This window comes from Callospermophilus lateralis, chromosome 1 (assembly GCF_048772815.1).
Source record: "Callospermophilus lateralis isolate mCalLat2 chromosome 1, mCalLat2.hap1, whole genome shotgun sequence".
Classification (NCBI taxonomy): domain Eukaryota; kingdom Metazoa; phylum Chordata; class Mammalia; order Rodentia; family Sciuridae; genus Callospermophilus; species Callospermophilus lateralis.
Window position 1 is genome coordinate 21,439,439 of NC_135305.1, and position 27,785 is coordinate 21,467,223.

Consider the following 27,785-nt stretch of genomic DNA (forward strand, 5'->3'; position numbering starts at 1 on the left):
TTTCAGATGTTTCTAGAAATTGAACTTTTGAATTTGAGTATATGTTATTGAAAGGTATCTGAAATGTTGCCATAAATTGTACCAATTTATACTCTCACTAGTAAATTCTGAGAAAACCCACTTCCTCATGTGCTCATTGATACTTAATCTATGTTTTTTTTAAAGCCAATGAAAACCAGTTTGATAGGTGTAAAATAAGATGATTGTATCAATCCTTATCTCACAAATTTTTTCAAATACTGCTCTCAGGAGGCGTGTGTGCCAGTACCTGTGTTCTAGACCTTTACCTCCTCCAGGCCCCGGATGGGAGATTTTAAGAATGGCATTTTCTGTTAGGTAAAATTTCTACTTAGAAAATAATAAAATTCTTTTTAAATTTTTCCTTGTGGTTAGGTTTTAGAGTGTTCTCTTAGTTAGACCTCTGATAGTGCACAGCGCCCATGATTCAGTAAGCGATTCACAAAGGAGAAACTGACAGACGGCCATTCCATGCCAGTTCCCTGCACAGCCCTATGACTTTATTAAATGAAGGTGTGAGATACAGGTCCCAAGACTGTTGAATGTACGTGTTCAATGTACGCATTAAGAGAGAGTGAGCACCAGAGTTGTTAATGAGCAAATCTATTTTATACACCACGTGATGTTATTTACTTAGAAGGTGACACAAATAACTCTCTAAGAAGGTGATGAAATTATCTCTGGAAGGATGCTTGGAGGATGCTTCACCTTATCCACAGCATCACAGCCGCTCCTCATTAAACGTCCGCTGGGGTCAGTCGGGATTTTCTCATCATCTTATTTCCTCAGGGAAGTGCACAGAGCCTGGGATCTGAGCTTGTCTGTGGCACTCACCTTCTTGAGAGCCCCTTATTCGTGTCGGCGAGGTATTACTTCTGAGCAGGGAGAGCGCTGTGGCGTCTGTGGACGAGTGTGCTCAGTTTGCAGGGTAGTTCTGTGCCAGGAGAGTCTCTGGATCAGAATACCTTATTGGTTGGGCCTCAGTGGAATGTCTCCATGTCATCTCATGAGAGAGACCTGATGAAATCACATATTTAAAAATCAAGTTTTAGGAAAGTGGGCAACGGGCTAGCTTTGTCTTTTCTCTCCACTCCAAGCTCCCGTTTCCTCTCTAGTGTCCCATTTCTTCCCTAGCACAGAGATTCCTGCTTTTCTTTGGCTTTGGGAAGAATCTTCTCCCACCAGTTGCTTATGAGTCTCTTCTAGAAAATTAACTCTAAATAAGCTCAAGGGTGACAGTTGTTTTCACTCTTCTTAACCTGGGTTCCAAGAAAATGACCTCAGAGGTCTTCCCACAATCTTTCAGTCTGTGTTTTCTTTATGTGATGAATAGCATCGTATTTTCTGTCAATAGGATGGACCTAAGTTGGATGGTATTTGCAAAGATGGAGCAGTAAAAACTGAGGCCAGGTATGTTTGTGGACTGTGCCTGGTTAACTGTACATCTCTCTCCCCATTAGGCTCCCGCAGCCTCTTCAGGGACTATCCCCGCACCTGGCCGTGTTAGCTCATTGACCACAGTGCTTTTTGAATGAGTGACTCTGAGGGTGGCCTGTCGAGAGGCTGGAAGCCAGGTCATCCAAGTGAGCATGTGCCGTAAATTCCTTAGATGATCCGTGTAAAACGGATTGGCCCAAGTGCTAAGTAGTTGCTGGTAAATGAGCTAATGTTTGCCTGCTTCCTCTACAGTGAGGGTGGTGGCTTTTGGCTGTCTTCTTAGCTCACTGTCTTCAAGAGGGCTCCATTGTCACAGTTCCAGGAGAGGTTCTCTGTTGGACCTCTGGAGGACCTGCCCACGGGAGAGGGAAGGGACCTGCTCTGGTACAGGGGAGAGCGAGCCTGAGAGTTTTCTTATAAAAATCAGATAAGACGCTGTGGATAGCTCAGCTTCTTCCACTGTGAAGCAGCCCACTGGTTGCTGTTAACTGTACATGCAGTGTCACCTCCTCCAGCACTTCCCAAGGAAGACTTGTGACCTCCAGAGTGACAGTGTTGCATCCCACAGCCCTCAAGAGAAGCAGAGTCTTCTGTACCGTGACATGTAGTGACTCAAGAGTCACCCTACAGGTCTTGTGAGACATCCTGGTAAATTCTGTTGATGACTCTTCTGATGTAACTGAGATTGCTTTGACTCACCCTGTGGAAGAAACAGTGAGACACAAACCACGGTGTGAGCAGAAAGGTCTCATGCATGTGATACAGAAGTCCAAAGTGAGGGTAGAAGAGTGGTACTGTTTTGTCCCAGGGAGAAGAGCTACAGACAGGGCTTTAAGACCTTCTGTTGGCATAATACAAAAGGACATAGTGAGAAAAATACAATTAAGCATGAAAAAATGGGAGCTGGGTGGAAAAGGACCAGTCACTTTCCCAGTTCTATGTAGAGCAGTTAACTTTCTTGCATAAGGATTGTGGAGTGATGCCTCATGGAAATTAAGAAATAATTAGTTTTCTTATAAAAATTAGGTAAGGCCATGCTAAAACCTTAAGTTGTTACAGAAGGCTATTAAATGAGAAGGAAAAGTATCTCCTCCATACAAATCTTTCATCGCAGGACCTTCCTGGGTATTGGTGTGCTGAATACATGCCAGTCACCTTCAGGAACACTCTTCAAAGTGTTTTGCAGCTTTGTTCACATATTTTCCATATTAAGACAAGTAGATCTCATTTTTTTTTCTTCTCGCTCGCTCTCTTTCTCTCTCTCTTTTTTTTTTTTTTTCTAGTACTGGGGGTTAGACATGTCAGCAAGTGCTCCGCCACTGGATACATCCCCAGACCTTTTTCCTTTTATTTAAAAAAAAAAATTTTAATTATACCTGTATACAATATCTTTTCTTTGTTTATTTTTATGCGGTGCTGAGGATCGAACCCAGTGCCTCATATGTGCGAGGCAAGTGCTCTGCCACTGAGCCACAACCCCCAGCCCTTCCTTTTATTATTATTATTTTTTTAACATTCTTTTGAGGCAGGGTCTTGCATAGTTACCCAGTCTGGCCTTGAACTTGCAGTCATCCTGCCTTGGCCTCCTGAGTAGCTGGGATTACAGGTGTGCATCACTAGATCTCTATCCTTAAAAGAGGTCAGAATAACTTTTAAGAGAGAGAACGCAGAGATGTAGCCTCTGGGTGTCTCACAGAAATAACCAGAGAAATAAAGAGGAAATGAAATCATAGCTAAGTCAGGAGCTAAATATGAAAGGCAGTCAGGTACTTTAGAGAAATATAGGGCTTTAGAGACTCATTAGAAAAACCCCTTCCTAGAAATAAAAACTTCTACATAGCCATTCTAGGGCACTGTGATACTTTACTAATTACACATTTATTTATGATTTTAAAATTTATGCCTGTCTCTGCTGTTATGCCATCAGCTCCATGAAAGCAGGGCCACGTCTCTGTTTGCTCACTATATTCCCGGTTCCTGGCCTCATAACTGGCACGACCTTCAGTACGTGGGGAATGGACAGGTGAACAAACGAAAGGAAACGCAGGCTGCCCTGGAGTTTTGGGTGCAGCTGTATTTTTTTAAATTTCCCAGATGAAGAAACTGAGGACGGGATGCGTTAGCTAAGGTTATCCTGCGTAGTGGCAAGGCTGCCAGCGAATCTGGGATTCCTATTTTAATTAGAAAACTAAGTCAAGGAAAAGAAACCTGAGACTCTAATTAGTGAAGTTTCTAAAGCTCCTGGAATAAAACTGGAAATGCCAGCAGCAGCTCTGAATAGCTCTGTTGCTTTTATGAGAAATGGTAAAGATGGAGCGAAAGAGTAATTACAAAAGAAGTTTATTAATTTTTGCCCAGGTACCCAGGAGACAATGGGCTTTTCACAAGATGTGGCTTTTTCGAGATGATGAGATTTGATGCTGGAGTTAAACATGACTGGGAAATTTTTTTTTCTAATACTCCCTGTTCTTGGTTGGAGAAGGACAGAGGCAGAAGGAAAAGGAAATTTCTGACAAGTGGAAGCAAAGTACTACTGCAAAGGAGAGCTGTCCCAGGGTGTCACTGCGTTTGGCTTTATTGAAGTTATTCATGAGGCGTATGAAAGGCAAACATCTCAGCGCTTCAAGAAGGACTGTGCCTAATTAGTTGGACTCCGTATATCATAAAAAATAGAGTGGCTTAATTTAAAAAGAAGTTTATTTTTCTCTTATTTAATAAAAGTCTAAAGGTGAGCAACTCAGGACTGACCTGGTAGCTTTGGTGTCATCAGAACCCCCTTATTTTTCACTCTGTACCCTAACAGTTTCCCTCTTTAATCTCACATTCCAAGATGGCTGCTGGAGCTCAAGCCATCACGTCTACATTGCAAAAGGGAGGCTGGGGTGGTGGGTGTGGGGGTTGGGAGGGGTAATGCAAATAACCTAAAAAGATACCCTGTCAACTCTCTTTATGCAGCCTACCTGGAAGTCTCACAGAACAATTCTGCTTACAGCTCAGCCTAATTGGAAGCAAGCATGATAGTTTACTTTAGTTGACTGTATCCAGCTTAAAGCCAGGATTATCTAAAAAGGAAGGAGAGATGTTGGGATGAGGTTCTTTTTTTCCTACTTGGAATCTTCATTTGTCTTTAGAATGTCATAGGATTTTTTAATCAATAGAAAGTGTTAGTCATTTGGTATTGATCACTAGTGAAACAAATTTGAAAAAAACAAAATAGGGCTGAGAAAACTAAGATATACTGATGGATATTCACAAATGGTTATTAGCAGAAATTTAGCAGTCCTATAGATAAATACGTAGCCTTTTGAGTTTAATATCAACAACAAAACAAATAGCAAAGCTGATTGTTAGAGGTGCAGTGTGAAACCATCTACTCAGCGACTACGTTTCAGGTTCATGCGTAGTTTGCAGGTAAATTAGCGGAAATTCAGGCTCTTAGAGTGCGGGGGGATCCAGGACTTGTTGGCAGGACTGGTGTTGTAACTGAGAACCTCTGCTTTCTGCAAGGGGAAATCAGGCTAAGTGCCAACCAGTGAACCTATTGTCCTGTTGATGGAATTGCACCTCATTTTAGATGTTAAAAAGTGAGACTCAGTTTAAATAGCCCAAACCATTCCTTGCTTGGTGTACTTTTAGATGCAGAATACTAGATCTGATATACCATGAATCTGAGCCAGTGTCAGCAATTGGCAAGCTGTTTCAATGGCGACAGCAGGTACAGGGGCAGAAGGGCATGAAAGAAGACAATGCTACCAGGGCCCTGGCTTTCAAAAGTTCCACTAGTAAAAGGTCCTTTAAGATGCCAGCTACTCTATTCAAAGGACCATTCTCTGAGAATTTCAGATTCCACTGTTCTCTTTCCCAACTCTAACAGACTACAACAGGGAAACAGAGAGAGGCGAAACTCACACCAGCCATTAAGTTTTCCGATAAAAGGTTTTTCAGGAGAAATACTGAAACCACTAGATAAACTAAATTTGGACCATTAGTGATTTTTTTCTTTTAAATCGATAGCTCTTAAAATTGTTGAGCTATAAATGTAGTTATGTTGCAAAGTCAGTCTTTGGATTCTGTGAAATTCGGACAGGATGGTGGATAAGGCACGAACTCTTTTGGGCCATCTGATGCCATTAAATAAATAACTGTTTCAGGGCTTCCATGACTGGAATTGTGTCTGAGTTACAGTTGGTGGAGCATTGAGTTGGGTTCCTAAATGCTTGCTTTCCCCCTGGAGGAAACGTGTACCTGTATCATGTGTTATAACCTACTTCTTAGGGGGAGTGTTATCACAAAACATATAAACAAGACTGATTTGGACCTGGGAACTCTCTTGTTGGCATTGGTGTTTGAGTCCTGGACCTTTGTTTGAATTGACAAGCCACATCAAGTGACATGTCTATTGGGTATGTTGTGAGATGTGTTGAGACCTGTAATGTTTAGCTGAAGTTGTAGATTTGCTTACAAAGAGGAAAACCACACCTATGGCTGGACTGATCGTATTCAGGAACAGATTTGTTCCTTCTGCTGTTCATTTTGGGCTAAATGAACAAGGGAGTCACAGAGTCCTTGAGTGGACAGTGAGGAGGAATGCTTTCAGGCCACCAGAATTTAAATTGTACCTTGGCTCTGGTGTGTTATCTACTTAGGCCCTAATCTCTTTATGAAGCATTTTGTTAAAGAACTGCCAAGGGCTAATTAACAAATTTTTCTTATGACTTTTCGATTTGTTCTTTTCTTATACACAATAGGTGCTATCAGAGTAGCTACAAGGGAGCAGAAATAAGATTCAGAATCCGAGAAAAGATTGCAAGAACACTGCATGTGTGCATGTTTTCTTTTGATCTAATTTAGAACTTGAAAACAGACACTTTTCAAATCTAGCAATAACGTGTATCTGTGTGTGTGCATTTTAATATATACTTTTAAAAGAGAGACATTCTGAAAATGGAAAATGGCAGTGTATCACGCATTCACAAACTTGGGCTGCAGCCAGCCCAAGGAAACTTGGGAATGATGCCCGCTCTTCTTGATTTCCATTTCCTTCCAACACTGTCTAAGACTTTGTTCTTGGGTATCAGATGGGTGAGTCCCCACACATACCCCAGATTAGGAATTGAAGGGACATTGGAAATCCTGCATCTTAAATTACCCATACGGTTCTATACATGCTTTTGTGCTGTTGCCTCAACTCTCTGTGGCAGGTGTGACAAATTGGCTCAATGAAACTCTGCAAATTCCTTCTTTTCTTTCTTTACCCTTAAAGTAGGAAAGCAAAAATACTGGATTTCCCTGCCTCTTTTGCAGCCAGCATTGTGCATGTTCTATAATTCTGGCCAAAGAGATGTTAAGCGGAAATTTCTGGAGAGGACTACTTTTCTTCCCCCTCTCTACCTTTCCTTTCTTCCTCCCTTACAGCATGGATATATTAATGGGGGGGGGGGCAGGAGGAACCATAACTTATCTTGAGACCATGTGGACAAAGCTAAATGCTAAGGGAGACTAGAAAGGAATAGAGAAAAACAACCCGGTGAATGATGTCGCAGCTGGGCAGCCACATCAGTCCTCGGTTTCCAACCTCCAAACTTCTTATTACATGAAAAAAATAATCGCTTTACCGGTTTAGCCAGAGGTACTGTTTGCAGCTCTGACTATACTGTTGCTATAATTGAACAGTCTTAAGCAACATCCATGCCCTTTGTGTGTGTGTGTGTGTGTATGTGGGTGTGTGTGTACATATGTGTAGCACTGCAGGTTGAAGTATTATCCATCTAGGAGACCCAGTAAATAGAGTATTTCATCTTATTCTTGTTATGACAGTATTATATTTACATAAGACTCGTCTCCCTGTCCCATCCTGTTTTAAATAAGAGCCAAAGTTGAAGTGCAATTCAGGATTACTGCTGCCACTCTAACATTATTTCAGTGAGTTTTATGTGCCATGTATCTTTCTAAGTGCTCTAAGTGTAAAGATGAATAGGACAAGATACCCGCCTTGGGTTTCTTATGGATAGTTAGAGACCATATGGAAACACATATTGTTGGTCTAGTGTGGTAAGTGCTTCAGTAAAAGTCTGTGTTCTTTATGAGAACACAGAGAAAGGACATGAATCAGTGACGTTTTCTATATAACAAACTGGCCCAAAACTAAAGGCTTAAAACACTCACCGTGTATTTACCTCCTGATTCTGCAGGTCATCTGTTCAGCTGGGGTCATCTGGGCAGTGTGGGCTCTCTCCTTCTGAGATGGCAGAGGTTTGGCTGGACTAGGATGCCTGGGTACTTCAGTAGGCTTCCCTGGGCTTATTGATGTGGCACCGAGGCAGGGTGCCAAGACAGAAGCCCAGGTTTGTAACGGGCTCATTGCTACTTCCATTCCCTTCTGTTGTCCAGAGAAGTCACTGAACAGCCCAGATTGAAGGGGTGGGGAAACAGACCTTACCTTTCATGCCAAGAGCCAAGGGACATGAATACAGAAAGGAATAAGAAATTTTGGCTATTTTTGTAATCTACCACAGGATTCAAGGGAACATGAGGCAGGTACAGCAACAATTTTCTTGAAAGGATTTCGTCTCACATTTTAAAAACTCTTGGCAATAATAGCATGTTCTTTGAATAAAAGGTGATAGCATCAGTCATCAGTTTTGAATCATTTTTCAATATTGTCAATTTCTTCTCCTTTCTTATTTGTTTCTCATTTCTTAACATTAGTTTTAAAGTAATCCATAAGAAAATATTGCTTTGAGAAAAGAAAAGTAGTGTGTCAAAAGTGCAGGATTGAAATAATATTTGGACTTTTCTTTAATTCAGCATTTCTCATGGACCATTACAGGGGATTCTACTCCCTCAAGATAAGTGAATGCTAGTCCATAATAGGGAGGGAGGAGGCGTGGGAAAACTGCAGGAACTTTGATTGGGCAAATGGGAGGAGGGAAGGGAGGGTGCATGGAGGCAGGAAAGATGGTGGGATGAGAAATGGACATCATTACCCTAGGTACATGTATGACTGCACACATGGTGTGACGCTACACAGAGTGCAATCAGAGAAATGAAATGTTGCGCTGCAATTGTGTACAATAAATCAAAATGCATTCTGCTGTCATAGATACCTAATTATAATTAATTAATTAATTAAAAAAAGAAAGTAAAAATAAAATATATGCATCATAGTCAAAGGTTTCCAGGAGCAATCAGTTTGGGAATCCTCATGAACAATATTACTTGGAGTTTTACAATGCACGGCAAGAGTTAAAGCTGTGGAAAGTCCTGGCACTAAAGTACTTTTGCTATTTCATTTAGAAATCATTGGATTTCATTGGTGACAAGTCAAAAATGATTAGTCTGATTTTTACATGGGCTAGTTGGTTAGCCCCATAACCATTAACACTCCCACAATGACTAGCCATCGCCTTCACATTTCCACACTGAATGTAATGCTTGGTTTAATAGAAGGAAAGACTTTGTTCTTTTCTGAATATTTTTTAAATGTCCCTTGGAAAAAAAGTATATTAGTTTCATGTACTATCTTATTTAATATCCAAAGAATCCTACCAGGCAATTGATGTCACTGACCCTGTTTTACATATGTGAGGCAAGTTTTTGAGGTTTAGTAACTTATTCAATTCCACAGGGGTGGAACCATGGTTTGGCAGCGTGACCCCAGAAGTCCGTGTCCCTAACCTTGGTGCTCTACTGCGCAGTGCAAAATGCAGTGGGCAACGTATGTTTCATGTTCTAAATGAAACACTTAAAAGTTTTGTACCGTGGAACAATGTCCCACTCAGCTCGCCGCTCCTGTTTCCAGTAATTGATTGCTGGTGCCTCAGGTTGGAAGATGTTTTACATAGCAAATAAATATACCTGTTGTTTCCAGTAATGCCTTGTCCTCTAACATAGGTGACAGAAATATCTTCCAAATATGAAGAATTATATTGTTATTTTTTAGATCATTAGCCTTCCAGGAACTCATTGCTTGATAAAGAAAGATAGCCTTTATCAGACTTTTAATAGAGCTAAAAGATACTATCATCTACTTTGAATTTATGAGATCTACCTCTCGAAGAAAGTCTTGGTGGGAAACATGTTTGATGCTTTTATCAATAAAAGTTTCTGTCTTAAAGGAAGAAATTAATGAATCGGACCTTTGGTATTTGATTTAAATCACATTTACCTGCCATGAATTTATACTTCCACCCGTCAAATCATGTCAAGAATTTTTCCTCTGGTTGATGGGGCAGGAGACTACACAGAACAAATCTGAGTGGAGATATTTTTAATTTTAGGTTGTTGAGGTCTTTACAGAAAGAAGTGATAAGCCTTTATGCAAAGCAGTAATCATTCATCGAAAGACCACCTTGCAAGGTCATGAACACCTTTCTCTACCTGTTCCTTTTGGCTCTCTTTAAAGACATCTTACCAGGATTTCACCCCCACCCATACAATAAAAGGACTTTATGTATCAGCCAAGTTTGAAGGGAATATGCATGTGCTAATTTAGAAATGAGAATGTGGATGTTACTTATTTGAACCATATTCAGCTATTATAAAATGATTAGATAAAATACACTTGGTGTAATTATATGTTACTACAGATTGTAGGGTTAACCAAATAACAAACTTAGTTACAATGATGAATTTAAAGTAACAGTAATCTGTAATTAATAAAAAACATAGCAGCCTTACCACCTGTTACTAACTCAAGACAACAGAGATAACAAAAGCAACCTTTCTGAAAATTATTATACTTCTCCTTCCTCTCCATTCAGGGTAGCAACATTGCAGCGTTGCTAGGCAATGTGTGAAGCCAGAGCTCTTGGAGCAGTTTGGGGTCCACTAGTGATTTTCAGACAATGCTGGCAGAATCACTAATTTGGAACAACTTTGTAAAGATTATAGCTATATTTAATTATGGAAAGTGATGTTTGCCATCATTCTTCAGGAACACCGATTATTTTTCACTATGAATGGCAAGTTAAATAGTACATTCTTCTTTCATTGTTCTGAAAGCCCATTAGTTGTCAGATTTAGTGGGTATTGAGAATCATCTGAAATATTTAAAAATGCAACTTCTTGGCCCCAGAGATTGAGGATGTTACCCAGGACTGCAGTTTGGTAAGGTCCAAAAGTACCCCTAACGCAGTTGGTCCATAGGCCTTTACCCAAAGCTTCACAATACAGTAGCGCAAGAGTTGGGTCCCCTTTATCTCCCATTCCATAATTTATAATCACACTGTGGGGTTCATTAGGACACCTACCCACTCTTGGAAAATTTTATTTCTAAAGACTTCCTATACAGCTACATAGCTTTCATTATCAAGTACAAAAGTAAATGAAGATTTTCATTATATATCAATAAGGTATGCAGTGATGTTACTTAAAAATAAGTGCACAGGCTGGGGATCTGGCTCAGTGGTAGAGTGCTTGTCTAGCATACGTAAGGCCCTGGGTTCCATCCCCAGCATCACAAAAGAATATGCACCATCAGAACATTACGGGATCATTGTGGTTGCAGGCAGGACTCACTGGTGGGTACAGAAAAGTGATGGACAAAACTTTGAGGATCCACAGGATATTTGCACGTCTCAAAGTATCTTCTGCAAGATATCAAAGGAAAAATTGTAACTTTGCTGTGGAAAAACCCTGTGGACACCACCATAATCAAGTGATTAAGGTCAACATCAGTAAAAAGATCTGTCGGCATCATGGAACCCCTGAAGGGCACATTCCTTCTGTGGTATTCTTCCCTAGCATGCGTGAACTCGGCCAAACCATGAGGAAACCTCAGACAAGCCTAAATTGCAAAATATTCTACAAAATAACCAGACCCGTATTCTTCAGAAGTGCCAAGATAAGAAAAGACTGAGAATTGCCACAGGTTAGAGGAGACTGAGCAGCCAAGACAACTTCATGCTAACCAGGATCCAGGATTAGATCCCAGAATAGAAGAGGAGCACTAATGGAAAACTCCAGAGTCTGTGGTTTAGTGCATACCAGATACTACGAGTTCAAGTATGTATCCTTGTTATCACTCTAGGTCATTGTAGTATGACTGAGATGTTGGCATGAGGGAAAGCTGAATGATATAGGGACCCGCTGCTATTTTTTGCCCCTTTTCTGTAAGTCTAAAATTATTTCACAATGAAAAGCTGGAAAAAAAGACATTTGTTTCTTAATGTGCACACAGTGGCTTAGTTTTCAAGAACATATAAAATCTCTGCACTGCCAACGTCTTCAGCATCTATCTTCTTCCAGCTTTTTATATCGTAGTCCAGTTAATCATTTGCTGCTGTTATTAGCTCCTTTGTGGCTGGCAGGGGTGGGGTAAGACAAATTATTTATGTATTATGAAATGTTTAAAACCAGTGTAACAACTAGCTGCACCAATACCTCATTTTAGGGGACGTTACAATGCTGTAGTGAAACCTCCCCTGTGTTTCCTTCATAGCAGTCTGCCCTTCTGGTCCCCTTCTACCACTACCATATAACTTGGAGAAAGCCAGTGAAATTTGTCATTAGTATCCTTGTGTTTTATTTTGCACTTTTCTAAACTTGACATATATTGCATCCTACCATATTTCTTCAACCCACCCTGTGTATGTGTATATACTTATATGTATGTGTATGAAATATCTGTATACACACACACACACACACACACACACACATATATATACACACATATACACACATACACATATATTTGATTCCTTTTCTCTACAAATTTCCACTGTGCAAATTCATCCATTCTCCCATTGGCAGCAATGTTGGGGTCTTTTCATTTTGAGTAGGTGGTGCTTATGAAGTGTTTTCTGGGGCCAAAGAAGATCTCGGTTCTTTCTGAACTTGAAAAACACCATCTGTAATTTTTAACTTGGCCCCTCTGGCCTTTCATTATGATTGTTTTTCTTTCCTCTCATATAAGATGGAAAAACTTGTTCAGGGTGTAATTTCCCAAAATGGATGTTATTTGGATAATAGGGACCTAATGTTGAATGAATAAGGAATTATTTGAGTGGATCAGACACTGTCCGCCTACGTATCTTGAGTATGTTTCTGTTTATTCCCTTAGAATTTTATTCATATGGTGCTGCCTCCTGAGGAATTCTCATTGTGAGGAAGATTTATGCGGCATGGGAAACTGGTCACTGAAGTTGAAAAATGGAGCCTAAATAAAGTCTAAAACTTTAATTTGAGATTATATGCTAAGTTTGCAGGCTATGGGTGTACTGGTCTTTTGTGTTTTAACATCCAAGGGAAATTTTGACACATTCAGTAATAATTACCTGCATTTGGCATAATGGAACAAGAGGAGATCTCACCTTATTATGGAAACCCTTGTTCTGTGCATCATTCTTGTTAGAAATGTCATATTTACTTTTTGGTCAGTTAGAATTTGTATCCAGAGTGGAATTACCCAAATTAGTTATTTTCTTGTAAAATTATTTTATTTGGATGTTGATCTTACTCTGCAAAAACAGTTAACAGTTTTCACAGCTTTCTTCTTGATCTTATTTGATTTCTACAACAGTTTGGATAGAGATAAGCAGGGCTAATATTACCATCCATATTTACAGGTTAAGAACCCTGGAAACGAAGTGGGGTGGGGGTGGGGGAAAAAGACCTACTCAAGGTCACAGAAAAGAACCAGAAACCAGAACTTTCAACCCCATTCTGTCCAGATGTTATAGTTTCTTAAAATAAGTGAAAGTATTAATCAAGATGTTATTGCTTTGCCAGCATTTTAATAGATAATTCAGTAACATAATGCCCACTTGACAGTTAAACATAGTAATTTGGGAGTTCTTTGTCATTGTTAGTGATAGATTAGTAACTGCCTTTTTTTGCTGCCCTCATTGTTTAAAAAAAAAAAAAAAGTTCAAAAAAAAGCTTAAATCAAACATTGCAAAAGAACATGTCATGACTGGTGTGTATCTTAAAGGAAAAAACCTAATAAGTGAAACAGAAAGGAAAATGTGACATAACCTGAAGTTAAAATATCTGAGAAAACAAATGACTTTTTGATAGCTTTAGACCAACAGATGAATTAAAACCTCTCAGCATACAGACTGGTGCAGTTTATCACTCAAATTGCAATTTTTAAAAATGCAGAAGCAGTATACTTCGAATATTGTCTCCATGTCAGAAATGCACCTTTGTGCTTGAAAATGATAAAAAATTACAATCGATCCTTACAACTGTTCTGTTCATCTTTATTGATCAGGTGCAAGAAAGATAAATCGTAACCCAAATAAGATTATAGTAAATGTTAGCATCGTAGGGGACTATAGGTTGATAGAAAGCCATTCATCATCTCAAATGGTGACCTGTCCATGGCTCCAGCCACCCTGCATCTGCTGTCTAATCACATACCTATTGATTTTATCTACATCCTAGAAACCTGGATGTGACTGTCATTGGACAACCCAGATTGTTAAATGCAAAGGGGTCGCTGGTGTGAAGTGGATTTCATTTTCATTTTCTCACCAACCAACAATGATTTATTAAAAAATAATCTACCCCAAGCCATGCATGTGAAACCTGAGTGATTAAGGAATGAAGGCACACAATAGACCCCTGTATTGTACTGTGTTCTTTAGCACTGCCGAGTATTTGGCAGGATATTTCATTGAGTCTGAGGGCTGGTGGGGTCATTTAGGCCACCCTCTAAGACTGGTAAGATTGGTTTCAAAGTAGCTAGTCAGCTGCCCTAGGAAAGGCATTATTTTACCATTGCAATTTGGTTTGTGTTGCTTACATGTTCTTATAAGAGGAAACATTTTTTTAAATTAATGTTACCTAAGTCTGCTCTCTCATTCCTACTGATGGTTCTGAATGTCGATGCTCTTTTGGTCATATGGAGGTGATTGAAAAAAAAATTATTCATAAAGAATTCACTTTGAGGCCAAAATGTTGTGTAAAAGAAATAATCCTCTAACATCCTAGTTGGAACTCTGATGGAATAATAGGCAAATTTCATCTCAAACCTCCTTTGATCTTGCCATGGTAGATTCCAAATATGACAGATCTAAGTAGTCTTTCAAAAATATGCTAGGAATTTTCTTATGGAGATTAAATAATGACAAATTATAATTATGAAATTTGGTTCTGTAATTGAAATCTGTGTATCAACCAGTGTGTTATTTAAACAAATAGCCTTCCATGCATTTCTAAAAGTATCCATGCAACTTAGTACAAGAAATCCTTCTATACTTCAGCAGCTGAAATAAGGCTTTATGAATTGTTTTTGTTTTGGAAAATCATAAGTCTTCACACATTTGTCCTTCTGGGTAATGAGCACTCTATTATCCATCTTTGTCCACAGAGCTCAGAGTTCTACAAAGTCACCACTGAGCAATATCAGAAAGCTGCTGAAGAGGTGGAAGCGAAGTTCAAGTGAGTTTTTAATCCCACTATGATCATTTACTATTCTTAACAGGATGAAAGAATGATTGTATTGCTGTTTGAACAGAAGATAGTTTGTTAGGCAGCACTCTGGAATACTCAAAAGTGTGTGGGGGTGTGCAAGATGGGTCGTGTTATCTGCTGTTCTTGAATCCAGGTACGACTGAAGGGCACTTGATGAAAGCTTGTTACACCTCCATCCATTCTGTGAACTAAGGGGAAATCAAAAGCAATGGTGATACAATTTTCATTGGGAATAATATTTAAGGTAGCACGCCTTAAATTGATGTTAAATTGCTACCTGTATTAATGGAAGCCATTCATTTTTGTGTAGTAAAGTGATAGTCATGTCCAAATTTGGATATACGCCTTTCTCATATTTAAACTATTTTTATTTCTTTACATGTACCTTGAAAGCATTTAAATCATAGATTTTACCTTGCCCTTGATTATGAAGGTGATATTAAATTGCTACCTCTATTAATCCTTGGGATGTCTAAATGAATGTTCTGTAATTGATGGATCAAAGTGTCCATGACCCATAGCCTTCTATGTTCTCTTTACTGCCAGTTCTCACAGTAGGTAAGAAGACATCATTCAGATTATCCTAAGTGTATAAATGACTCCATTGTATAAACCTGTTAGTAGCTCATGTGCAAATTAGTGAAGCAAAAAAGGTGTTGTGACAGGTTTAGTTGAAAGATTGCATTGGGCTCTGACCTCCTTCCTTGCACATGTTTATAAGTATTTGATAAAATGATTAAACCCTAAGGTGGAGTTATTAGATTCTGCAACAGTACAATTTCTGTGGTAATGGATGTTAGTGTTACTTTAATGTTGATTAAAACTAGATTTGCTTTTAAAAGGTGCTTTGAGGTAAAAATCTTTAGTCTTCCTTAGTAAATTATCTCTTTTAGCAGTAGTAGGGAGAAGACTGCATCACAAATATCACCCTTAAAGGATAATGTGAGATCTTAAGAATTTGGATATAGAATTGGGTATAGATTTGATATTAAAAGGTCTCTAGAAGTGGGGGAATAGCTGAGTGGTAGATCACTTGCCCAGCAAGGTTTAATCCCCAGCACTACTACCAAAAGAAAGAAAGCATATTCAATATAATTTTTAAATTTTGTAATATCTTTTAAACTGTGTGCTATGAGAACCTTTGACTTTTCACCCTGTGTATTTCTTCATTATAAGATCATAACTATGAAAATAACTAAAATTTGAGATAAATCAGAGATCGATTCTAACTACAATGATCTATGAAGTCTTCATAAAGAAGATGGTATTTAGTGAGGCTTGAAAAAAAAAAGTATTGAGTAGGTGGAAGGGAAAGATATTCAGGAGGAAAATCACACTCTATAGTTGGTAGGTGGCAACTTTAGTGAAGATCAATGGTGTGACTCTGAGAGATCAGTCAAGATACAGCTGGCGAGGTCACTAGGGTCATTCATTAGCTGCTGGGCTGGGAATTTGGTCTTCTTTTAGCAGAAAGTACTGGAAAGCATTTGCTTGGTGAGTGCCCTGATGTCTGTGTACGTGTAGGAAGGGTAGTCTGACCCTGGAGGTGAGTTTGGTTGGAGGTATGAGAAATGAGAGCCAGGAGTACCACGTGGGAGGGCTCTGCCAGTGAAAGAGAAGAGCGCTGGTGCGGCAGCAGCAGTCATTGAAAGATTGGACATCCTATGGCTTGAATCTCAAATGTCCCCCAAGGTCGCGTGTTGAAGACGTGGTCCAAGAGCGCCAATGTTCAGAGGCGGGGCTTTTAGAAAATGGTTGGATCACAAGGGCTTTGACCCATCAGTGGATTAATCTATGTGATGGATTCATGATTTACAGCGGCTACCAGGAGGTGGTGAGAAGGTAGGGAGGGAGAGTGTGGCTGGAGGAGTAGGCCCTGCGGGTGTGCCCTTGGGGACGATGTTTTTTCCCTACTCCCCTCTTTCTTGCTTCCCAGCTGCCATGAGCTGAGCAACTTTCTTCCACTGTGCCCTTCCTCCATGACGTTCTGCCTCACCTTAGGCCCAAAGCGATGGAGTCGTCTGACCATGGACTGAAACCTCGGAGACCATGAGCCAAAATAAATCCTTCCTCCTTTCAGGTAGTTTCGTGTCAGGCATTTTGGTCACAGCAATAAAAATCTGGCTTCCACGGATGTGAATTAGAGCTTGATTGGTACATTAGCTTGCCAGGCTGCAGAGTACCACGACTGGGTAACTTCAGTAACACATGTGTTTTCTCACAAGTCTGGAGGCTAGAGGCCTGAGATCTAAGTGTTGGCAAGGTTGGATTTTTTTCTGAGTCCTCTCTGCAGAGCTTGTCAATGGCTGTCTTTTCCCTGTGCGGCTTCCCTCTATGAATGTCTATGTTCTGTTCTTTTTATTTTTTTCAGAAGGATAATAGTGGACTACCGTCCACCCTTATGAGCTCATTTTAACTTACATTAATTCTTTAAAGACTCTTAAATAGTCACATTTTGAAGTACCAGGCATAAGCATATGAACTGGAAGGAAAGACACAATTCAATCCAAAGTGTCTGCATAGAAGAGGCGAAAGAACAAAAAAATAAGAGCTTAGCTGGTTGGAAAATTTAGTGGAAAGTGGATTTTACAGAGAGAAATAAGTTTGGTTTTAGATGAGAAAAATCTTTCTTGAAGCCCTGACCAGCTGCCATGTCATTCAGGGTGGGCCAGACTAGAGAATGAGAAGTCTCAGGGAACACCAAAGTATGTATTCTGGTGGCTTAGCTTTTACAAGACAAATGTGGGCCTTATAGATTAGTCTTGATCTTAAACAAAACCTCAATAGCTTCATTCTTTCTTATCTTTTAAAGATAATATTCCTTTTTAACGCTATTGTATTTTTTTATGTCTTTATCTTATTTATTTTTATGTGGTGCTGAGGATCGAACCCAGTGCCCCACAAATGCTAGGCAAGCTTACCATTGAGCTACATCCACAGCCCCAGATAATATTCTTTCTAAGATGCTGTTTTGATCTGGCTAAACTGTGTAGTAGGGATGTGGCCTTACCAAAAAGAAGTCTGGGCTTTCTACCAGGCTCCCACAAGGTGACCTTTGGAATTTCCCTAGCGATAAAAGTTGTTGCTCATGGTGGGCCCCTTAGCCAATGTGTTGGAGAGTGGGGCAATTGATCAGTCAATAATGAGGCCCCAATACAATTCTGTATACAGTGAGCTACCCTGGCTGACAGTACTCCGTGCACATTTTCACACATTGGTACCAGGTCCTGGGGACAATGGAAGTTTTGCATATGGAATCCTCCCAGACAATCTTTGCTAATTTCCTGTATTATTCCTCTGAATCCATAACTGTGAGTTAATAGTTTTCTATGAGACATATGAATTTTAGCAAATTATTGAACCTTAGGGTGATCTGTGAACCCTTCTGAGCTTGCCGCTGGTATCAGAAGGCAGTCTTGAGGACTGCGCTCTCACACTGCTGTCTGGCTAACCCCAGTACAAATGGCAACCCAGTGTTCACACGCTGAGGGACTGTCAAGAGCTAGTGTTTTGGCCTGGTGATGTAGCTCAGTGGTGGAGCACTTGCTTAGCCCTTGCATGAGATCCTGGGTTCTATCCTTAGCACTGAAAAAAAAAAAAAGAGCCAGTGTTTTAGAAAGCAACTTCTTTGTACTAATACCCTTCCCTGCAGCCCCCAACTTCTGCTGCTAGCCTGAGCTTTGTAGAAAGTCATATTTTGATTTGCAGTGAACGTGTTAGCTTCACATCTGTGAAGGGATGGCACAGTGGCTGTAAGATGCTTGCCGTCTATGAAGTCAAAGATCTTTTAGTAGAACTTTGTTTCTTCTTAGAAATTTGACTGTCTCAGATAATCACAACCCTTAGCCTTATGTAAGGCAGGATACTATAGTATTTCCATCGTGTAACGGAACTGTCTTGCCCCGCCAAGAAAATGTACATGAATGTAGTAATGGTCCGAGGTGTGTCAGTATATTTCCCTGTCTCCCATCTGCACAACCAGCTTACTACCTGTAGCTTCACCTTGAAGATCTCTGACCTCCTTGAATTGCACTCACAGTCGCTCTTCGGCAGCAAGCTCTGAGACATTTTGAAGAGGATGTAGTTAATTTTATCTGATGGAAAATAGGATTCATTGGGGTGCATCTTTGGCTTCAGGAGATGGAAGCTTTTAAAATTGCAATTTCAAGGGCACTGTTTTACAGCTGTAGGGGGTCACCCAAAATCACCATAAAGGGAAAGAAAACCAAGAATATTTGCAACTAGACAGGACTAACACCAGTCACATTGGTGCATCCTACCAGGATAGCTAACAAATTCTTTTTTTTTTTTTTTTAATTTCAGAAACATTTTATTTTTTTATTTTTTATTTGTTTCAATTAGTTATACATGACAGTAGAATGCACTTATATACTTTGATATATCATACATACATGGGATAACAAATTCCTTAAGGGTGCTTAAAATATTTACTCAGACTTTGGTTCCTCGGTTTATAGTTTGAGTAGTATTAGACCATTTAAGCACTTTAAAGTTAATGAGGTTTTTCCCTACTTCATCCACACATCATTTATCGATAGAAGCACCTATGTGACATGTCCCCTGCTGTATTCTGAATATTCATCTATGGAGAAAGCAATCAGGGTCTTACTAACATGAACTTACTGTTCATCATAGAAAAAAACAAGAGGAAGACAGATTTTTTAAATGAAAATCTTTTTAAAAACCCAGAGTTGTACTATGATGGAGTATTTATAGCCCTAATTAATATTAAGTTATCAAAATATCATTTACCAATATTTTAGTGAGAATGAAAGGACTTGAAATTAGAGAGTTTGTACTTTTTATTTTCCTACAGGAACTTTTGCCCATAATAGCTTTGAGATTTTAGCTATAAAATGTAAAGCACTGACAAATTCAGCACATTTTTACATCCAGTTTTCAATCTGAAGAAATAGGTATTCTTTTTCTAATCTAACTAAAACAATCATTATCAACACTTTGTATCACATTTATCACCCTTTTGTCATTATCAATAAATAGAATACCTTACAGTGCTGGTTCCTAGTTATGTGCTATTGTGCCATGTTATAGTTCAGTTGAATGAAAACTATGCTCTCTATTAATCTTTCTATTTTGCTTTATAGGTAATTAATTAAAATATTACATTAAATCATGTTCCCTGGGGCTGGGGATGTAGCTTAGTGGTAGAGTGCTTGGCTAGCCTGCTTGAGCCCTGAGTTCAATCCCCAGCACCACAAAGGAGAAAAAAAAGAAGCTATTTAGAGTTCGTAGCACAGATCTGGCACAAAGTAAATGTTAGGTTTTATTATTATGTCAACTCAAGTTATAAAACTAGGGGCCATAGGAGAAATTTCTGTATTTGTTTCCATACAAAATCTAGATGCTATTAAACCTGCAAATGGAACATTAGAAGGAGTCTGGACCCTTAGGGAGTCCACACTGCAGCCAGGATTACGAGTACATAAAGCACTCGTGACAGTATTGCTCATAAGAGGTGTGTGGCAGCAAAGTCGTCACAGTGCTGTGGGCCCTGTTTCCTGTCAGCATCATAGTTGACTCTGGGAGGACTGGAGCAACATGTATAGAAAGGAAATATTACCAGTGTTCATGCACAGGCTGATTGTCTTTAAACAAATATCCAGCAAGTGAAAAGCAAGTATCAAAGAAACAAACTTCTTTAAAGGCAATATAAACGTTGTAAAGACAATATAATATCAAACATAAGGAAAGCATTTTAGCAACAGTTGATATTTCATTCCCATGCTGTCATTTAGGTAATCAAGTGACCGATTTCTACCTTCCATAAAAGAAAAAAAAATATGGAAAGTGACATAGGTCTCTGGAAATATTTTTTAGTTGCTTTCATTGGTTATTGAGCTTTCCAACTTGGCTTCAGTTTCTTTGAAAGATGAAGTACTTGTAAAGAAGTATGATTTTATGAAACTGTACATGAATGCGAGTAATGATCCACGGTGTGTCAAATTTTCACTTTTGTCCTTGATGGAAGTTGTAGGAACGTGACATAAATGTAGGCTCATGGGAAGACACTTTGGGTTATCCATAGAAAGTATTTAAAGATGAGTTGGAGTTGCCCTATAGGTGTGGTGCGGGTGACTAGAGAGGACTTAGGGAATGCTGTGTACAGAAGAAATGGACTTTTTAAAAGTATTGCATTACTATGTGTTCAAAGTCCTTTCTTTTTTCCCGTGTAAAAACCCTTTAACTTTCAAATGTCCTTGTTCTTTTTTTTTCCGGGGGGCACTTTACTGTTTAATTTCCTTTTTTGGTATTGGATTGTAATAGGTGTGCACTATGAATGAATTTGTGAACCTGAGGATGACATACCAAGAGTATCAGCAGGTGTTTCTCCTGTTCACTATAATTAAAGTGTGGATCTTGGACAGTTGTAAGCAACAGTGCTTAAAGATCCTGCTTAATTGGCTGTAAAATAATTAAATAAGGTTTTGACTGGCAAATTTATAATTCTGTTAGATGCATAAGCCAGTGTGCCCAAATGTCAATGTGACTTCAATTTGGAAATATTAGATTAATAGAACTAATTGGACTGCAGTTACAAAGTTTACTCTGATTAATAGTCTTAAGTCTCTTCTAGAAGTTCAGTCAGGTAAATTTATGTTACTTACCTTTTTGCCTAAACTTTTAATTAAACGTTTTTTTTCAGAAGTTTGAGCTAGTCAGTTGCTCTGTGCTGCTCTATCTAGTTTTTCTGAAGTTGAGCTTTTGTGGTTTTTCAATGATGCCAGCTGCCTTATTGAATAACTTGCCTTATCAAAAGGATTAGCATTATATACTGTTGTATGCATATTTATATCTGCAGCTGACAGGTAGCCTGCACATCTGTCTCTAACACTTATTGATGTCTACTTATAACCTACCATAGTGTGGCGTGAATGGATCTAATATACCAAATATACATGATAAATGTTTTATCTCTGATTCTCATTGATCAGTTTTGAAATGATCAAATGGTTTATCTCAGTAAGACACTAATTCACATTGATCAAATTCTAAATGACCAAGTTGACTTGGTTTCTGCTGAACACAAATTATATTAAAACAACATTACTTGAACATGCTGCCTTTTCTAATGCAGGAGTTATGTTACCAGCAGTTACATTATAACTAGAGTTATTGTATTATAAAGATGTCTCCTTCATAATGAAAAGTTTACCCAAGAAGAAAAGAATGCGATATTACGGGAAGAACAGGGCTTGAGGCAAGGATTTGGGCTTTTACTAACTAATTAAATTCTGCATTTGTATTGGGCCTTTCTTCCCCCTTTTTTAATTTGAAGGGCTGTGAGCAGGAAATATAGCAGCTGCAATGGTGACATTTTATTCCCTATGGTCCTTGGAGCCAAGTAACATCTTGATTATTCAGTTAGAGAGTAAGTGAAGGGGCAAAATTCTAGATAAAGTAAATAAACCTGTACCTTTGTGCATGAGTTTCTTGGTTACAGTGGCCTTTTGAGAAATTTAGGTTGTTTGTTGTTTTTTGTTTCTTAAACATCAGGTTACCAGTTGACCTCCATAATAATTCATGCCCTCTGGACCATGGAGGAAGATTTTAATTCTGAAATTGAAGAAAGATATTTGTACTTTTTATATGAAACTAATAATAACGAATGTACATTAGACTGAAACATAGATTTGGTTATATAGAACACCCAGTTCCAGCAGGTTATTTATTGTATCTTCCATAATAATATATATGTTTCCTCTTTAGGGCATGTAAAATGAAAAGGTTTAAGAGTTACCAACAGAAAGTTTTCAATGATCCTTATCTAAAAAGGTGGTCATAAGTTGTTTTATTCAACTCTAAGACGGTGGCAACCTCGAGGTGTGTTTTAGATGGTTTCTTCTGAAACTCATCAGGCTTCTATAAAGTCAGTTCTCAAGCTATGAATTTGGTTATTTGGGTGGGTGGTTGTTGATTGGTCAGTTGGTTGAAATGGTTGTTGATTGATTGGTTGGTTGGTTGGATTGTTCCACCAGCACCATATTAGTTCCAAGTACAGTGGGGCCTGTTTTGGAACGCACCAATATTTGACAATGTTTCTTACGTTAAACATTTAGAATTTCTTACATTTGTAATGAAACCTTAGGTGATTGATACTTTTTCTCCCCTTCTAAGATTGGAACTCTTTCAATAAGATCTGTCTGGTTGAATAGCTTCTTTTTATTTTTTAGGTTTGCATCTCTATACTTAATCTACATACTCTTTTCTAAGGTAATAGAAGTAAATGCTAAGAAATGTTATTAACTCTTGAGAGTTTGACTTCCATCTGCATTATTTCTCTTACTTTCCAACTGCTTCCCCACAGCATTCCACCAATTCAGTGGTGTCCTGCAGGATGGGGTAGAGCAATATGGCAAACCTGATTGCAATATAAAGCTAAAAAGATCAGGAGCAGAACTGTGAACTAGGACCACACAGTATTGTCTGTTTCTGCAAAAAAGGACAAATACAAACTACTGCCATCTCATGAACATCTGCACTTGGTTCCAAGATGGGGAAGATCACTGTAGAAACATTCTTACCCTTCAATATAGTGTATGAAGATATCTCAAGTGGCAAATGTGCTGTGAGGGTCCAGGTGGATTATCTGCATCCTGTAACAGATCTGTGACCTGGAATACTCTTCCCTGTCCCAGCCTTGGCATTTGGGATTTGTCAGGGTGGCTCTGGGTGTCTTCTTTTCCTTTAATCTCTTTATGTATTACATGTAAAGGATCAAAACCAGTCTTGTTGCTTCCTCAGGTTCATGGCCCTAAGCTCCTGAATTCACGATTATGATTCCTTCTTTGTGAGATAACAAATTGTTCTGTTTTCCCCTACAGGAACATTAGCATTGAACTTTCTTTCTTAATCAATACAATCCATTAAGAATCTAGCATGCCCTACATGTTATATGAAATATTAATTGTACCCTGTTAGTTAGATAAATGAAGATTCTGCCAAAATGATAACTTGTTTCTTTCCTTATATCATAATATATTAAATGAGAACATTTTGAGTTCTAGGGTACATGATATTTTGGAATTCATGTATCGATCCTTATTTGAGTAATTAACTGCGTGGCTCATGGTTCTCAAAAGTTATTTCTAACTGGAGCTACTGAATTTTTCCTCTTGCTGATTCCAACCAGAGTTCATTTACTTTTTCAAGACTTCAGATGGAAATAATTTCTATCATTTTTCCTTTGATGCTTTAAAAGATAAGGAAACATTATTTTGCTTTTTGAGTGCTGTTCAGCTACAGATAGAAAGCAGTGAAGCTTGCAGGGGGCGGCAATTAGAGTTAATTATTGTCTGACTGACCTGCCACATTATTGTCCAGGAAGACTTGTAGAGGTAGATTTTAAATTCTGTCCTTGTGTCAAATTTACAAAGGTAACCAGCTTAAGACTTGAGCGTGGTTAAAAATTGTAGCAAAGAAGTCATCTACTCATAAAAATGGTAGCTCTCAAGATAATCTCTGGGATATTGTGTAGGCTCATCTCTATTGAGTTATGTTATCCCTTCGTTTAGTGAGCCCATTTCAAATGCTATCATTTCTTTCTCATTTTCAACAAGATAATTAACAACAGTACTGTGTGGCTGTTTCCATTTATATAGAAATCTGGAAGTGGTTGGTGAGGCTAGAGGGGAAACTGATTGGAAAGGGACACAAAAACATTTTTGGAGTCATTAGAAGAAGTCTTTAGCATTCTGAGTGATAGTTTCACAAGTATATGAGACTTTTAATACAATATGAACACCTAAGATTAGGGCATTTTGTTGTATATTAATTATACTCTAAATTCCCTTAATTAATTTTAATTAGAGAAAATACTGGGAATTTCTAATTTCTAACAGTATTTTGCCCGAGATCAAATATTTCAGTTTTATCACAATCTTAAACATACAATTTCTAATTCTATCCACAGTCATATTTTTTTTCATTAGAATTTGAATCCCTTATCTCAAAGTCTGGGCTTCTTCATTCAGTATTTTTCATTACTCTAGAAATAGGAATACATCTTGCTTGTATTTGTTAAGAATTAATCTTTTTCCCTTTTACTAAATTCCATTTGCCTATTGTATTCTCCTGCTGTTTAGCCTGGAGCTTTGGAGGTAGGCCTGGTTAAGTTTGGTAAGTTGTTTTTGATAAGGAGATTTTGAAAGCAGTATTTGTAAATAAGTAGCTCTTGGTAGGTTTTTAACATAATAATCTTAGGCAGCAGTTTGTTCATACTATTTATTGAGTCCTGGCAGAACGCTTGAAAACTTGTAAAAGCCTGCATCTTGGCCCTTCCCTACATGTTGAAATGAAAGCACACATGTTCATATGTTAAAGTGTCGCCAAGCAGCCTCAACCATCCCCAACTTGCTCACATGGCTGCCTTAAGTTATTTTATGTGTGTTCTTATTCAGTGGCCAGCAGTTAAATTGCCTCATTCCTTTTGTGCATATGTAAGTCTAAATGCTGTAATCAACTGTGTCCCTTGAAAATTGATAGATGTGCTCATTAAGGAAAGTTCTTGCTCCTGGCACTGTTTCACCAGTCACCTCAGCTAGCATTTCTGGATGAAGCTGGCAGGAAATACTGTGCAGTGATACATCTGCTTTATACTCCTTTTCAAGGACTAACCCCTCCTTATTCAATATGTTAAACATGCATTTTAGGGATCTCACAAGTACAAAGAAGTCAGCTATTTGCTAATTACAGTATTTATACAAGAAAGACCAAGGTCTTCTGTTGTGTGGTGAGATTCTTTGATTTAAGCATGCCATTTGCTCCTTGTTTTTTGTTTTTGTTTTTCTTTTGTGTTTCTGCAACTACACAAATACAAATACCTATTTGTGAGATGGATCCATCTAATGGAGACTCAGATGTCCACCAGCCTGCCACTGGCATAGATCTCAACAAAGCTGTCTGCGTGAGAGATGCATTCAGTGTGGTTTCTGATTGGGATTTCGAAGGTAGCATACACCTGTTTCTGCTTTCAGGATGAAAAATGAATTGCCAATTACTGTCGACATGTTCAGACACGACACTTCATATGGTAGGAGCCTGCTCAGCCTGCTTTCTGCTGGGCCCCCAACTAGGAAGCTATTAGTTCTGGGAAAAGGGGTGTGTTGGCAAGGAGGAAAAGTGAGAAGGGGACCAGTCTCGGATCCTTTCCCATTGTTTGCACTTGTGCGGGCTGTGGGCAGGGGGTCAGCGCCTCTCACCTTGGTTTCCCCAGCAGAGCTCTTGAACAAGATGAAGTGATCAAAGATAGTGCCAGGGCCTCGTCACAGTCTCATTACTTTGCAAGCTGCACGCCCAGATGCTGCTGTTTCCTGCATCAGGCCTTGCTGATTTGCATTCCTAACACCTCCATTACAGCTCATTGGGTGCTACTCATCATTAGCCAGTTCTTTTCTTTTCATGATCAAGTTTCTCCAATATAATAAACATTGAAGGGGAAAATGACACGACTGGGTGTGGAATGTATCTTTCTGGGTTAGTGGACAAGAAGCAGGAAGCAAAGGTTTTGCTGCCTTGCACACCATTCCTGGTTTTGGGTTGATAGTGCGGCGTTGGGTTGGTGGGAGTTTCTAAAGAATTGAGTTTGAGACGTTTCATTTTTGCCAGGAGACTGATTTCATCACTCCTCTCTCTTGGGAGTTCTTTTCAATCATAATTCAACAACCTGTCCTCATTTGTTTGACTTCTTGGCCCAGTATAAAGCTCAATGCCATCTATTTATTTTTTTAAAGGTATGACTGTGACAACTTTGCTTAGAAGAACTGAGTCATTGTTCTTCAAATTCTGTCAGAATTGAAAATGCAGAAATACAAGTCCCTACCCTCAGAGATCCTATACTCATTGAGATCATTAGCTCTCCCATAGACGTGTCAAAATCAGACACAAGAATTATAATTTTTACATTTATTCAGGAAAAAATTTTTGTGCCAATCCTCATATACCCCAGATGCTTTTTAATATATTGGGATTTCAAAAAGTGACATTACTGTGATAAGTGCAACATGAAGGTACAAATAAAGTACTGTAGGAAGGAGGAGGGGTGCTCTGAGTTGCAGGTAGAAGTGACTGGCATAGCTGGTTAAGGAGGAGAATGGGTCTCCATACAGAGGGATTCAAATGCTAGGAATAGTCGGAAGAAACATAAGAAGAGGTCAAGTGGAAAATGAGACCATGAAGAGAGACTGGACTCAGACTTTGAAGGAGCGTAAATGCAGTTTTGAAAGGCAGCATTGATAGAGGGTATAAGGATTCAGCCCAAAGTTCTGCCTCCTTGGGAATATTTTTTCATGCCTATAATTCTCACCATTAAAATCATGCTCATCTTTGAGTTGCTCATTGTTTCTAGAAGTCTTCTGACAAATCTACAAGTATAACAATCGGTGAACATATGTTGTCTATATGTTAATTATGATAATTATAATTGTCTGAATCATTAATTACATTATATTATCATATTAATATCCATTCAACAAATAAGCACATATTCACTTGCTATATTAACTGTCTCCTGGCAAAGTTTAGGACTTGGAGAGAATGAGACCCAGGAAATAGTAGTTTTAACTGAACATCTGGGGAGGAGAGAGTTCAGGAAAGATTTGGTTCATTGGATGCTATCTGGGGAAAATCCTGGACTTTAGAAGAGGAGTCCCATCTTCTTGCACCATTGGAATGGTATATGTGAACCTTTTGAATATTCCCACAGTCTCTTTGAATGGTACCCTAAGTATTCAGATAAAACCAAATTCTACCTCTTGCAAAGAATATGTGTTATGGTTTGGATGTGAGATGTCCCCCAAAAGCTCATGTGTGAGACAATGCAAGCAGCTTCTGAGAAGAAATGATTGCATTATGAGAGCCTTAAAACAATC

General features: G+C 38.8%; 1 protein-coding gene across 1 annotated transcript in view; it reads left to right on the forward strand.

Moving 5' to 3' along the window:
- Chchd3 (coiled-coil-helix-coiled-coil-helix domain containing 3) overlaps window positions 1–27,785 on the forward strand; it is a 273,743-nt gene that overhangs the window by 208,531 nt on the left and 37,427 nt on the right. Inside the window, exon 6 of the mRNA XM_076833112.2 lies at window positions 14,774–14,844. Coding sequence (XP_076689227.1) covers window positions 14,774–14,844 — 71 coding nt within the window. The remainder of the gene's footprint in view (window positions 1–14,773; window positions 14,845–27,785) is intronic.